A 16,054-nucleotide genomic window follows, 5' to 3' on the forward strand; every position below is an offset into this window, starting at 1 on the left:
ATTTATTCTGTTTGTCTATTTGTGTCCAATGACACAGTCAAATAAATTATTTGGCAGAGATACATGAGGTTGTCTGTTTCCATAACTTTTAGGTAACCAGATGTAACCAATGTGTATTAACCTGATGGTTTCTGGTTGATTTGGTCGGGGATGAAGACCTGAAGTTACTGGTTGTAGTTAAGAAGTTGGAAGTTTTAAGTGTTTTTTCAATTTCAATGCACAGTAACTTACTCAGAATACCCCTTGAGACGCACAAAATTATTTACACAAGGACAAAGTGTCCACTACCATGAGTTTCTGAGGCAATTAAGAGATCCACAACATGAAAAGCTGTGTGGTAAATCTTCCACTACTTTGGAGTGTATCTTGAATGCTACCTGTAGCTAGTGTAGCTACATATGCTCAATTGCCTCCCATCTCTGCATAAGCATGCAGGTGTCATTCCCCCTTTTAAAGGGTGATAAATTATGACTGCCATCAACAGTTTAAGTGACATACAATAATTAGGCAATCAGTACGATTTCATCCGTTTCCTTTGCTTGAGAGACCTCAGCAAGGACAGAAAAAAAGTTTAAATAAGTAGCAAGGCTGTAAATTATTACAGTGTATGAATCAGTATTTCTTCTTAACCAAAATGTTTTGGTTTCATTCTTGAAGAATCATTCAAAAGTGCCAAACTGCTGAGGATCATCTACTTTCCTTCCTGAGTTCTTCCACGTACATCATCAAGTCCTGCAAACCAGATATTACTCAAATCTTCAAATTTTTTTTTTCTACAAAATAACAATAATAAAATGCTACAAAGACCCAGTCATCTCAGGCCATTGTCACCGGAAGAAAACAGTTCTTCAAACATCATTCAGTGAAAAGGAGCCCGTCATGCTTTGCGTTCACAGTGATCCATTGGCGATCTCTCTGCTGCCGCTGCTCTCAGCTGACTGACTCGGTGGATCCATTGGATTGTCATGGTAATTACCTTTGATTTGTACCTGTCTGTTGTCAAGATGACTTACTTTGACTTGTCCCCTCTCTTGGTAACTGTCCATGATTGGCACCAGCCCATTTGTGATGTCCTGGTGACTAATTTTGCTTGGTCTGTCATCATGGTACCTCGTTCTGACTGGTGTGTGCCCTTCACCTTTGTGACTGTTTCTCATTGGTGCAGGTCCGTCATCATGTGGGCTTGTCCTGATAGGAACGGCTCCATTGTCTAAGTGACTGGCCTTTACTGGCACCAGCCTGTTGATCTGGTGCTTGTTGCATACAGGGATCTTATTGGCCTGCAGGGAGCGGGTGTAACGGGAAAACCAGTCCCTGTCAAACGAGGCCCGTAGCTGCTCCACCACTGTGGAGTTCCTCTCCTCGACACCCTCTGGCTGACTGATCACCAGGCCTGCTCCTGCATTAAAGGTAAACTCATTCCCCACCCAGTCAAGGTTACCTGTTAGGACACAGAGTCAGAAACAAACAACCCTGTATCAGTAAAGTGAATTAAAGACCAATCTGCTCTCTGTAAAGGGAAGAAAGATGCAGAAATCATTGACGATTTTGGGAAATTATCTGATTGATTCCTTTTTTTTCTGAGAGTTAGATGAAAAGATCGATACCACATTAAGAGTCTCTGGGTTAAATACAGAGCTGGAATCAGGAGATGATTAGTTTAGTTTAGTTTAGTTTAGTTTAGTTTAGTTTAGTTTAGTTTAGTTTAGTTTAGTTTAGTTTAGTTTAGTTTAGCTTAGCATGAAGACTGGAGGTAAGGGGGGACAGTTAGTCTGGCTCTCTTCGAAGTTCAAAAATACAGATATCAGCACCCCGTTATGTATATACAGTGACTATCCTGGGCAGATAAACTCTTGTTCATCAAGACACTGTTACACAATACAATTTCACCAGAAATAATTGTTTTTACATCAGTATTTGTCTGCACATTAAACAATTTGGACACAATAAGTTAATTGGCGAAAATGAACTCTTTTGGGGTGTATATTTGAACGTTTGAACCAGTATTTATGTTAAGCTGGGCAAATCTCTTCCCAGCTGTAGCTCCATAGTTAATGTACAGAATTCAGAGTGGTATTGATCTTCTCATCTAATTCTTAGAAAGAAACGTACTTCCCAAAATGCTGAACTATTCCTTCGAGCCCACTGAAAATGAGATCTGAATGAAATGAGCTCAGGCAAATAGGACACAGTCATAAAGTCTAGTCAATGAGCTCACCTAAATAAATGGCTCTGTCTGTCACCATAAACCTGTTGTGGTTTATTCCTTGGAGACTGCCATCCCTCTGCACTCTGGGGTTGAAGAACTTCTACACACACACAGACACACACACACAAACAGTGGTGCAGTGAGCACTGATAAAGTGTATATTTGGAGTTGTAAATAGTACGCTGTGGCCTTGTACTTACAGCTTCCAGTGAGCAGTTGGCCTGCTCCATACACAGACTCCTCAGGGACCAGATAAAGTTGAAAGTAAGTGGTTGAGTCTTTTCCCAGCAACTTATCAGCAGTCGGACTCGCACCTTCCTCAGGATCAGAGCCTCCCGGATAAGGCCGTCGATATGAGACCAGTACCTTGGCACAGATACAGACACAGACACAACTGTGGGCACACAGCCAGATGGACACATGGGCATACACAGAGTTTAATCACTTGAACCAAAGCAATGCACTCAAGCTTTTGATGATGAACGCCTCTCAAATCACTTCAAAGAAACTAACTTGTGGGCACTGCTGTTGAGGAGGGGCAGGTAATCAATGATGGAGATATATATAAAATGGCGGGCTTCTTGGATGACCCAGGAAATGGCTTCCAGATCACTGCTACGATATTTGGGGATGAAAACATCTGGGGAGCTCTGTCAGGAGAGAAGAGAAAAGATGATTAGGAAGTGCTGGTGTTGGGTGATGAGAGGCTGCACAACCAGTGGCTGTTTACTCCTCTCTGAAGAAATACACATGTAACAGGGTCACACTGTTGTGTAAACAGATGTTTATTACCACAATAATGTTAACTCTTCATAATGAGCAGAATTACAGTCATGATTGTTACCACTTATCATCATAACAGCCGACTCAGCTCTTATCATCATTATTATTCACCTGAAGGGCCATTGATTGTCCTCTTTTGTTTTATACGTGTGTGATTGTGTGCATGAGAAATAAGCAACATTAGAAAAGCCATGAACTTTTTTTAACTTCTTGTTGACAGGCACCTGTGCGTGTGCCCTGTGAATGTTTAACTGTGTGTGCTTGTGTGTGTGTGCGCTCGTTTTTTATTAATCTTGCAGAGATGGAGAGTTCACCCAAATCAACTGCTTTCTGCTGCAGGTAGGGTGGCCTCACCATCACTCATCTCCAGGAAGCAGCTGACGCTGAAAGACACAGTGTCCTGCAGAGACGCTGTGTATGAAAAATTTACTCTCTCACCTAGCTGTCACCTCAACTAGAGGTGCACTTGACTGCGTTGTACACATTTATTCTCTTCACTTTTTAGACATACACACAGGTATTTTCACATATTTTGCCTGATTGGACCTTTTCTCAGGACTGCGTGGGTGTGTACAGGTTGTGTCTGAATGACATCTCTCTCAGTCTCATGCTGTACCTGTTAAGGTGTGACAGTTTAAACTTTTATCGCTGTTATTATTCCCAGCTTAGCCCTGCCTAGCTTCAACCTGAGCTGATGCCACATTTACATCATGTGGGAAAAATGGAAGAGATGAGAAGGATTCCCATGCTGATGACATACAAATGTTTTCCCTGGACAAATATAGAATACAAACTAATGCTTTGACTGTCACTCACAGAGACGTAGGCCTGAGCCTGGGTGCTGTTGAGAGTGAGCTCCAGAGGTGTGTTCTTGTTGAAGAGAGCAAAGAGGCGTTTGGACCAGAAGGAGGGGATGAAGTCTTTATATTGGAGCCCCCAGTAGAGACTGAACACTCTGTGGAGGTCCAGAGCCAGACAGCTGCAGTTGTACACCAACACACCCAGCTCCTTCCTCTGGAGAACAGATAAAACTGCTGTTAGATCACCATTAGCATGGAGACAGACAACATTTACATCAAAATATTTGTCATTATCTTGAAAATTATCACCATTACTTTCACTATCCATCATCTCCATCAACATTTCTATTACATTTCCAAATGTTCAACTAATCTAAACCTGCCTGTTTAAAAAAAAAAAATCTTTAAGCACTTTCATCTACCTATATATACGCAGCATACACCTTCCCCTGGTAAGGCCATTTTGTCCACAAAGTCTCATCCAATTACAGGCCTTTGTCCATCGTCAAGGCAACAGCAGGGAATGAGAAGACACTACAGTGGTTCTTCTCTCTGTTCTCATTTTTCTGTCTTTGCCCTCTGCAGCATTTTCATTTCAAAGAGGTACTTCTCAGTTTCATCTCCTCAGATTGTACCTTGTCCTAAATTGCCTTCCCTTTCTCTCATTTCCTCCCTGCAGTGTTTACATGAGCAAAACATCCCTAATAAAGTTTAGATCCTACTCACTAAAGTCTTATTTAACATAACCTATTTCATCTCCCTTAAAAAACATATGAACATGCACCTGTAAACATCACTACTGAGGAAAAATCCAAAGTAAATCACTTACTTAACATTCATGGTATATATACAGTATGTTCTATACAATCTGTCCAAATTAACCTGTGATCATGAGACTATTTTAAATTATTTTAGATGATGCAGTTTTCAAGAGGAATGCCTTTTTGCATAAGTGCTGGGAACTTCAAACAAAATGCCACACTTTTGAGTCTGAGCAAGTAGAACATTATCAAAGACCTTTACATCAGGGAATACAGAACTTGTTATGCAATTAAATCACATGTAAATCTGTAAAGATGGAGACAAAATGACAGCACACTGATTTGTAATTGTAACATTTTGCATAATTTGCATTGCACTACAACTTCCTGTTTTTTTTTGTGTGTGTATACATGAATGTGTTTAAGCATAAATATGTATGAAGGTCTATGCACAGTAAATGCGTTTCTGTGTGTATTCTGTGGTGATGTGTGGTGCTTGTTTTGGTACTGTGGCCAGGGATCTCCAGTCCATGCTGGCGCTGCCGATGTAGAAATGTCTCCTGTCGACCACCCAGAAGGAGGAGAGCAGGTGGCCTTTGGTCAGTGCTGTCATGTTCACATAGTGGACCTCAGCATCTGGAAATGGAGAGAAAGCTGAAACAGAGATATCAAGTAACAGACAAAAGAAAAAACAAAAGAAAGGTTGAAATAATGCCAGTTACATGTGAGACAAGGAGGGGGATAAAAAGAGATTAGACCACAGAGAGAAAGACACAGAGACAGACGAACGGAAAGACGGAAATTGAGTGAGAGACTAAAGGGAGTGAAGAGGACAAATGGGGAGAGAGGACAGCCAACAGACTAAACAGACAGAGCTAAGCTGCAGCATGTTTGAACACAAACAGACACACAGAATGTATGGTGAGAGCGAGCGCTGACTGTGTCTGGCGAGAGTCCTGAGCTCAGTCGAGTCGATCATGCCGCTGGAAATCTTCAGCTGGATTCCTCTGGCTTTGAGCCCCTGCAGCCTGGACAGCAGAGCCCTGCCCTGAGGGAAACACACCAACAAATAACTGCTCTCACATAGAATTCCTAGAATTCCTGTATTCAGATAAGACTCTTGCTTAATTTTTGGATTTCCTTTGAAATCGTGGCACCATCAGTCATAATTCATGTGCTGTTTTTATGCTATATTTCGCAGAGATCACTTGTCTGCAGATGCCGTTGTGATCTCTTGTTTCTTTTTTTTTTGTGGATTTATTTTGATGAAGTATTCATATTATAGGTTAGGGTTACTTAGGGATGGTCTTGTCTTTATTTGTTCAGTCATACCTCTGCTCATTCTATCTATCCAGTAACATACACACCCTGCTGTATATTCAGAACAGCACATTTTTGAAATATCCATAAACTCTATTTACTGATTCACTGCTGTATTATATCACACACTAAACAGCAATATCATCAGGTATATCAAATAGCAATGGACATTATTTCTGTCCAAATGCCACAGATGATTTTGAGGTACAGCAATGAAACAATACTTAATACTTTCTGGTTTGTCTTATGAGTTAACGAGGGATTTTTTTAAGCTTTGAAATATGAATTTGGCAAAATGTGCTTCATTTCAATATCCGGAAGATGTGTCTGATATTTTGTTCTGTCAGTATAGATTGTTTTACACCAAACCTGCCAGAGGAGACACTGTTGACATTGGAAGGTTTTGCTGTTTCATAACAGATTTAAATAGTATAGAATGACTGTTACAGCTCTTTTAAATAGAGACATTTGATTTAACACATATAAAGTTCAGTTTCCCCATCAGAGAGGGAACTATTCAGCCTGTCAAAACAGCTGGCTCTGGAGGGAGTTTACAGAGTCCAAAAACCTTGGCCTTGGAGAGTTTTCAGATTTTTGGCAGACAGCCTGTGTTTCGGGACATGGAGATTTAAAGATGTTGGAATTTACTAAGCAGGGAGTGTCCAGTGAAATATTTTCTTTTTACTGTAGTTACATCATTATTAATGTTAGATCCAATGTTTCTGATTGAAACAGTTTACAGAACTGACAGTGATTATTCAACGTACGTTCAAAAAAATGTCCAGATCACGAGGACACAGAGGAAGACATGCAGGGCACATGCCTGCTACAAGAGCATCCGCCCCTTGTAACTTTGCCTTTACAGTAGATTAAATTTCCTGGTTCAGCCTCCCTCCTGATGAGGTGTCTTTTTTTGGCAACTGTTTGCGGAGAGATTGCTGCAAGCTGAAAGGCCATTAGCTCTTCTACTGCTCTGAGGCTTCTAAAGGAGCTATTACTTTCCAATCAACAGCCTCAGGCTTTCATTAGTCCTGACATACTCTGTTTCTTAAAACAAGGCTGTGTGTGTGTGTGTGCTTGTGTTCAAAATGAATAGCTTGCTTCAAGCAGCCTAAAAATAGCCCAGACTAGTCTTTTACCAGCAAGTACAATTCTAAAAGGACAGTTATTGATTTCCTACTTTGGTGATCATTTGTGGCTGTTCACTTAGGCATTAGTGTCTGTCTTGGCTGAAGCAGAAAAACATCTTTTAGTTGAATGACCTCTCTAGATATTACAAATATGAGATATGGTACATGCTGGACAGCTGTGGAAGCTTGACATTTATCAGTGTTGAAAAATAACTGTGCTTTCTTACGCAACCATTTTGATGATAATACTTCTGTGTATTTGTTTAAATAGAATTTCAAATGCAGGGGGGAGTATTTTCACACTGTTGTATTTGTTCTTTTAAGGAAAGGGTCTAAGCACTTCTTCTCTCACAGATGATTATATAGAGGAGGAAAACAGGCCAGTTCTTACAAAGACACAGAAGAGGGTAAAGACAAAAGGTAAAAACAGGCACGAAATTTAAATAAACATCACAACTTTAGTAGTGTAGTTGTTGTTGTATTTTAGAGTCAAGTCTCTATTGGCTTGCTCTGGTTTTACCTGTCTAGCAGCGGGCTGGAAGCTGGATTCATAATCGGAAGAGTTGAGGAGCCACAGAGGGGAAACTATCTCCACGACCCGGATTGCTTGGTCCAGTAAGTTGTACAGCCCTGCTGAGAGAGGGATGTGGGATGTGCCATTGTCTAAGAAGGTGATGTCTTCTGGGATGTTCTCAACAAGCACCACTCTGTGGAAAATAATGAGAGAAAGAACAAAAGAGAAAAAAGAATATTTGTGCATAGGCTATGGAGACCTGTCAATAGAAAAATACAGGAGAAATGAATGTGAGGCTCATTGTCTTTCACAAAGCAATTATCTGTTTGCATTTGTGGCAGAGTTATCATGAGCTGGAGAGTGACTGAAAGGAGGTTATATTCCTTCTCTCCTCAGTAAAAACTACTCTGTGACAAACTAACTAAAAGTGCCCTTCTTCCTCTTCCTATCGATCGTTAGCTTAATGAGAGAAATCAAGATTTGCAGACCACCATGCCCTTAGCGTCATTAAATCTCGTCCAGGTTTCCTCGGGCAAGGACTGAGAATAAGTGAAGGTTGATGTTCAGAGCTGTCAGCAGCGTAGGTTCAATTTCACCAAGTCAGGGAAAGGCATTTTTGCTGTTTTCTGGTTGGTTTCTCATATACACTACTCCCTATGCTATCACATGGTGCATTTTAATGTCATCATCAGCAGTTTGGAGTAATATACTGTAGTTGCGGCAAACATACTATGTGAATAATATAGTGAACTCATGCACAGAGGCAATACAAATCTACTTTATGTCACGTCATGTAGAGAATAACTGTATCCCTGAGATCATCTGCTGAAGATTCTGTGCAGTCACATATTTCTCTTTATCATAAAACTGTGCCACCAACCTGAATGTTAAATGATGTGGAAAATGTCCTCAGTGATAGTTGTTTTGCTTTTTAATGTTTTCTATACATCACTGTGAATATCCGTGCACATTCTGGCGAGGTGTAACGTCAAGTTGTCTGGCTAACCGTGACTCTCCCCTTTCCCTAATGTATTTTCAGCTCCCACTTTACCCCACCAGGATACCTGAAAATGACAGGACCATTACCACTGTAGTCAACAAATTGAATTGGCCATGGCAGCCCTAGATCCATGGCTAACAGAGAAACAGGCCATTAACAAGCTTCAATGCTCACCACATTCTCTCTGTATCTGGCTTAGGCATCGATTTCTGCCAGATGGATTTGAAGAGATAAATATAAAGGGGGAGAGGGAGATCAGCAAGGGTGAGCAGCTCAGATATAAATTCTGCAGCACCTCTGTGGTTGATTGAGTCTCTCGATAAAATGCTGCCCAAGAAACTAGCAAAACAACTCCTGCACAAGAATTTATTCAATTCCATGTGAGGGGATGAATTATAGTGGGAAATATTATGGTAAATACACTGCAGATGGGTTTGTAGTTCAGCAAGTGGAGCATGGACATTAATATTATCAGCGTAGACATGGACAGGATGTCACTATGACTGAAAGGACAATTAAATTTGCTGTAAAACCCGCTAAAAGTCTCTAAATAAGGATGCACCAAAACACTTAAGCCTCAACAAAATAATTACCCTAATTTCAGTTCTATGTGTAGTATGTTCTGTAGTCTCTAACTTTATCTGTGTGCCGTTTGGCCGATTACAGCATGAGAGCGACCAAAACAGTAAGGCTGCAGGCTGTAAAACCGAAACAACAAGCTGAAAGAGGCACTGACACTGGCAGGAACTGCGTTGTGTCATCGTTCTCTGTGAGTCAGTCACTTTGAGTGATGCCTTTCACATTTGCACAGTCATTTGATCCATTGTTGATTGTAACAATATTGATTAGTGCAGTTTTAAGATGAGTCCCTGCAGTAATGTAGAGTGTTTTTGTTGTGGTTGTGTATTGATTGTTCCTCTTAGGCAAATGATAAAATCTGTTTCTGGTAAATTATCAAATTGCATGTGAGGTTCAAAACTTAAGAGAGCTCACTGTAAGGCTGATGTCGATGAAGTTAGAATCTATCAACCAGTGGAAAACAACTTTAATTTCCTGTGGTTTTTCCAAACTCATGGTTGTAAAACACAGAGGAGTCTGTCCTGGTGGACTCCCTGGTGAGGGCTCTGTAATACTGAATAGATCTTAGCACTTGGACCAGTCAGAGCACAGGGTCAGCCAAAGTGTGACAGCTCAGGGTCTAGCGAGTGCTTCACTCAAGGGCACACTGGAGGGAGCATGTGCTGTAGGTGATAATGTACTGGCATCACATTGAGAGGCAAGTTGCCCGCTGCACAGCATTGCTGGCTAAAGTAAAGCTAGGTCAGGTTTTGGAAAGTGGCCAAGGGTCAAACTGTAGGACTCACACCCTCTGTGATGATAACATGCCAATTTCTGCTTGTGGAAGTGCCAATCTATATGTTTAGTGAAGCAGAATTTGGCCGGATCACAAATTAAGTCGGTCCAAATGTTACTGAGGGTTTTATTTCGGTGGTCATTCTTCCATTTGTCACAGAACTTGAAGACCGAACACTGAGAGTCAGTAAAACTAAGAGAGTGAAAAGACACGAGAAAAGCAATACAGCGAGGTGTGGTGAAATTATAGAGAAGATTAATGTTCACACATTGTCTATGTTCTGAAAAGACAGCAAAAACTAGGACAGTTACAGTAAACATCTGACAATGAGGGAAAGGAGGGATGGATGGGAAACAGACTGAAGAGGAGGAGGAGGAGGTAATCTTATTCTGAAAGAAATTCTCTCTGTCCACTCTAATGGCTTTGAGGTATGATGAATGGTGATTCTGAGTGGTTCAAGCAGCCAGACAGGCTTTGGTATTAAAAGAAGAGAAAGATGCAGTGGTTATTTCTGCCTGCAAAGGATTTATTGATTTATGTACTCTGTGGTGTCCACTGATGGTCCCCCTCTGCTGTAACCAATCTGCTCATGGGTGCTGTTCAGATCTAAGTGGTGTAAACTTGATGTGATGTGTGTGCGTACATGAAGCAGTGAGATAGAGACACAAAGACAGTGTGTGTCTGGATGTAAAATCCCTTACCCTAAGAATGATAATGAATTTCCCATCTTCACCTTGAAGTGAGCATATTTGGATCAATCAGTTTTATTCTCTCATAATGACAAACTCTCCCTCCTGATGTTTTATTCCCAGAGCATTTCACACCATTACAGAGCTGCCAGGGCTGAGGCAAGTTTACATGTTAAATAAACAGTAAATGACATGTAAAAAAAAAAAAAAAAAAATCACTACAGCATTTTACAATGATGTATATGTCGCACAGTGTGTTTGAAAATACACGGACTGAGAGAAAACTGAGAGAAAGCTATGGGCTCAAAACAAAACTACTTTTTCAGTTACCTGCATTTATATATGCTTGAGGGTATTTTGGAGTTGCTATACTCAGCCTTGTCAGTAGAGGGCGCTTTAGGCATTACACTACATTGAGCATCAGGTAGTTGAGGCTGCTGGAGTAGAAGTAGTTGTCAGAACGTGATGAGCGAGTAGTATCGGCTGTTTCCTGAGCTATGTACTCATGTGTCTCACAGGTAAGCTGGCTATAAAACCAAACCCTGGTAAAAGACAACAGTAGTGCATTTCAGTAAAGCCTTAGTATGGAACTGTGATATCCAGAGACACCGAATTTGACCGTGTGTCGCTTTGTCAAACCAAACTGGCGGGAGCCGACAGAAAAAGTTCGTTAGCTAAAAACAAAAAGAGTGAATGAGTAAAAGTACGAGTATTCAGAGCTGCATAGGGCAGGACATTATGATGGGAACAACCTATGTAAATTACTATCAACTGAATAAATGTGCTAGCAATGTGGTTTAGCCCTTTGCAGTGTCGGGCAAGCTAAAGAGCTAAGGTTGTGGACATGCCTATGCTAACTACAGCTAAGATGCTAACGCGCCAGCCTCTTGTTTTTCTCCTTGAGCCATTAAGTTTAAAGGAGTATTTCATGAGATTGTGGGTACCTGAACTGTTAGTTTATGTTTCATACAACAAATGTGTTGCTCCAGGGTGGTTGGCACATCATTCTGTAAACTGTAACATGTATTATACATGCCAGTTACATGCTAATTCTTGTGATACTGTGTGCCTGTTAAAGCACTTAGAGTAACAGCATTGGATCAGAATCAGCTCCTGACATCTGATATAAATTATCCACCCTCTCATGAGCTGCCCTGAGCTCTGGGTGTTCAGAACGAGAATATTAATATGGGTATCACAGGGGCTGCTGCTGTTCTGCGACCTGCATGCTGTTTGTTTTTAAGGTAAATATCCGGTGTTTCTTTAGGCTGAAGTGAGCCACTGTGACATGTTTCTAACCTCTGTGTTTCATGCAATTTTTGAGCACATGATTACAGTTTAATCCGCCTAAATCCAACTATTATATCATGTAACAACTTAAAATGTTTTTTTAGTAATAAAATAAACATGTCAACATTTCAGTGTGCTGAGGTACTACCGCTCTCTTTTACGAGGCTGTCTAATTTTATCATCACACTTAATGTACACAGTAAATCTGTCTTTTCTTGTCTATTCAAGGTGACATGATAAGCTGTAACAGGAACCACCCTGCCATTTTTAAAATACTAAAGGAGTGAAAGCACATTTGCTCTCAGAAATGTTTTGAAATTCTGTATCACTAGGCAGCCGGCTGCTCAGGAGGTGCTAAAAGCTACACAGGTTTTTGGGGATGTGTTAAGCCTGGTTCTCCAAACATGGTTTCTGCTATTCCAAAAAGCATTTGTAGATCGATACTGACTTATCGGCCATCTGACACCAGGCAGTTACACATGCACACAAGGGATATATCAGACTGGCATTTGGATAAAATCAGATGACAGGGTATAAACTGCTCCCACTTTGCTCCAACAAGCAGCACACGCAGCTGGGAGCCTAAGAGTAATCATGTTTTACTGCAAGCTTAGCTGCAGTAAAACAATAGTCCTTCAGCCTCAGCGGGAAAAATATGAATCATATTAATTATGTGTTTGATTGTACTGCCAGACAAATACATGAGGCAACAATCTGAACCAGAGGGAGATTTTTTTTTTCTATGTAGATACACAGTAGCAGCAACCCATCTCAGGTCTCCTGTCCCTGAAATGCAAGCATTAGCACCATTCATTATGAAGAAAAAACAGGTGAAAGGGAAACACAAAACAACCAGCTGTGTGAGACAAATCTAAGTTACAACATCACAAACAAAAAAAAAAAAGCTGCTGAGTCATTATGTGGGCAGCTAAAAGGCTTAGGATGAGAGAGGTTGTAAAGTAAGGCAAGATATCAGGCCAGTCTGCTGTAATTAGATTATTCAGTAAGAAAAGTCGTGGATTTAATTTTAAGTTCGTGACTGGATAATTTTCAAAGTGTGAACACTTGGTGCAAGAAATGACACATGCATTTCCTTTGACGAATTACAAGAACCTTTAGGAATTTATGTGAGCGTGAGCAAAGCTCGCTGCGCCCCATTATAAATGTGTCCGTCTCATAGTAATCTATCACTTTTCCTGTTTTGCAGTGGAACTTGCTTTCAGCGAAATACTTTATGAAATCATTAATTATGTTACGCTAGCACACCTTATAGGTCTTTCAATTGATGCATGCCACATTACAACTTCATCATTAAGCTTATGGGATATAAATAACCATGCACACTTGGAAATCTGACAGCACACGTTTCTGAAAATTATTTGTAGTTAAGTCAGGAATTGACAAGCCCCCATTATCCCAGACAGCAAGCCAGTAACAGCTGATGAATCTATTCATCTCTCGCTCATTCCAAACCCAAATCTACCCTGATATCCTCCTCTTCTCCTCCCTCCATCTGGTTCACCCTTGCTCCCCATCGTCCCTCCCGCAGCCTCGCATTTGTCTCTCATTCTACCACCAAGTTCCAGGGGTCCTTCAGAGGAGGAGAGGAGTCCAATTCAGCTTTTCAAGTTGGGATTACACTTCCAGCTGTTAGTGGAAGAGAGGGATGCCTGACAGAATTCTCTGCCAGGCCGCTGCATGGCTGATTTAAGAGGAGGGAGAGAGTAGATGGACACACAGACATAATAAAAGAGAAAGGGGGAAGTAATTCAAGGCTGAATGGTAAATTGAATGATAAGAGTCTAATGGAGGGGAACCAGTAGGAAGTGGAGACTTGGAGAACAGGGGCTGCCGTATCAGCCAAACGACTGCTGATCAACCAGTTTCACTCTGGGCCACCAGGACATACTGCAGTGGTATTCAGCCTTTTTGTCTGGGGATCCATATTCTTAAAACTTACTTGCAGAAACTTGCAAAAGTCTGGTATAAAGTAACTTTCAAAACAGCCTGGTAATCGTTTCAGAGGCAGAGGGGGGTGGCTACAGTCAGCAAAACCAAAAACAGACAGTCATAAAGAGGTATTATCCTACAAGCTTCTTATGAGTGGTAATTTCTATGATTCAAACCAGACTTTTCATAGGTTATTTGTGTAAATTTAATGTCAAAAGTCGAATTGACGCAGTGGGATGAATGGAAAACACTAATGATAACAAATGATCACACTTTGGTTGAACTGTTTACTACTGTGAAAAAACATAACTTGGGATAGGGGGTCTATGGACAATAAATTGTGTTTGTATCTCTGTATTTCTCACCTGCAGTTCTTGCTACAGTTCTCCTCTGTGATCCCATCTTCATCTTCTCCCCAGACGTCCACGGCTGAGAAAATCAACGCCACCAGTACGGCGAAGCAGCACACCAAGGCAAAGATTACAATGCACTTCTGCTGAGACTGCAAGAAAGAGAAGGAAAGCAACATTGATTTCCACGGTATATTTTCTACTCTTCAACAGTACGGTAAAAACAAGGCCAAAGTGCCCCAACCTTGGCTCCCATTAGCCGCCTGCTCTAGTTGACACATCTCCTGATTTAATGCACACCTCAGCAGGACATAACATGGTACAAAGGCGAATTTAACACAAACATGTAGAAGGTCTACGTATGACCTTCTGTTCAGGCTTTTATATAGAGACCATGAGGAAGAAGAAGAAAGGAAAGCGCAAACAAAGAGAGTCCAGAGTAAGGAGAGACAGAAAAGAAAGAAAACAAAGCAATCAATAGAAATGAAAAAAAAGACAACTTTTTGCTTTGGTCTTATTTTTAGCCATTAACACTGGATATTTGGATAGAGTCCAAATGGACCCATATGTTACAGTTGGACGTAAGGGTCACCATGTTCTGTGGGGGAGGTCAAGATGTGAAGGAGACAAATTCGCAGCTGTTAGTAATCCACCATCTCGCTTCAGTCCATCTGCTAACAGAGTCTGTCGCCCACGAGATGACCAACTATGGTGTGTTAAGTTTGCTTATTCATTGATAATTGATCTCATATATGTGAAAACCCTGAAAATGACTTGATTAAAAAGTGAGACTTTAATCAGAGGACACTGTGGGTGAACATTGCTGTAATTATTTTTTCTGTTCATAAAACTGCAGCTTGAATTAAGGAGCTTTGTGTGATGGCTCATGTGTTGGTGACCAGTTGCATAAAAGAAAACACTGGAACAGTCAAACTCCTCCGGCTTCAAAGCTGCTGTGCAGAAAAAAGAGCACAATCCATTATTGTTGACAGGAGGTGGGAAGGTATTTCTGCTTCTTGCTATGACCGTTTCCTAAGGGATTTGTAGACCTTTGGAGGACCTAGTAGCAAAGACAGCAAATAACTGTGCAGAGGTCTCTGTTTCATTGTGTCATCCCATAAAAACAAGCATACCCGCGGGACACTCAACGAAGATATGGATAAAAATATCACAACTGTAGGCTACAGCAGATGAGTCAACCCCTTTTTTTGCATTTACAGCAATTTGGAATTTACCACCTATGGTGTAATTATATGGTATTTCATGATGTTTAAGTTTTTAATCAAACTTTGGACTGAAAGTCAACACAGCACAGTAAGTGTATCTGTCGTAGTCTGAGGGTGTCCTCACGCGTGCTTTAAATATAGTGAGCTGCTGATGTACAGTAGGTTTGACCTAGTAACTGGGGAAACGCCCCAGCTATTTGCAAAACAATAACAAATGTATCCTGATCCCTTCAAAAGCCGCCAGAAGAGCCAAAACTAATTATCCGTGAACACAGCAGATCATTAGCACAGTCAGCTAGACTCATTATCCTGAGAGACAAATCTCATACCATACACCATCGACCTCTGTGAGCCATGAAAACACAAAGCCTTGGTTATTTTATTGTCTTTCTGTTAGCTGAAGACATTCATGCCCACAGATTCTCATATGGGAATTAAATTAATCTACCAGTCAGCCAATGGAGTGTCCCCCGTGGACCAGAGAGGCACAGGCAGGGATATTCAGCTGCACATTCTCACCCTCACACAGCCATCTGTCTGAGCCGATGTCTGACACGGGAATAATGTTTTCTGTTTCCTGGCAGTGCTGGCGGTGGAATATTGTTCCTGTGTCATGTGTGCAGCCACATTTTGCTCAACCAGCTCGCTCACTCTCAGTTCTCTGTGTTTTATGTAGGC

General features: G+C 41.1%; 1 protein-coding gene across 1 annotated transcript in view; it reads right to left on the minus strand.

Moving 5' to 3' along the window:
* Positions 1–890: 890 nt before the first annotated feature.
* The window catches only part of LOC121189765 (inactive phospholipase D5-like), a 45,991-nt gene continuing 30,827 nt past the window's right edge, over positions 891–16,054 (minus strand). The window contains exons 2-10 of the mRNA XM_041050198.1: positions 14,166–14,302; positions 7,524–7,710; positions 5,493–5,601; positions 5,062–5,189; positions 3,809–4,006; positions 2,723–2,859; positions 2,410–2,575; positions 2,219–2,309; positions 891–1,441 (exon numbers count right to left, since the gene is read on the minus strand). Of these exons, the coding sequence (XP_040906132.1) occupies positions 891–1,441; positions 2,219–2,309; positions 2,410–2,575; positions 2,723–2,859; positions 3,809–4,006; positions 5,062–5,189; positions 5,493–5,601; positions 7,524–7,710; positions 14,166–14,302 (1,704 nt within the window). The remainder of the gene's footprint in view (positions 1,442–2,218; positions 2,310–2,409; positions 2,576–2,722; positions 2,860–3,808; positions 4,007–5,061; positions 5,190–5,492; positions 5,602–7,523; positions 7,711–14,165; positions 14,303–16,054) is intronic.

This window comes from Toxotes jaculatrix, chromosome 11 (assembly GCF_017976425.1).
Source record: "Toxotes jaculatrix isolate fToxJac2 chromosome 11, fToxJac2.pri, whole genome shotgun sequence".
NCBI classification, from domain to species: Eukaryota; Metazoa; Chordata; class Actinopteri; family Toxotidae; genus Toxotes; species Toxotes jaculatrix.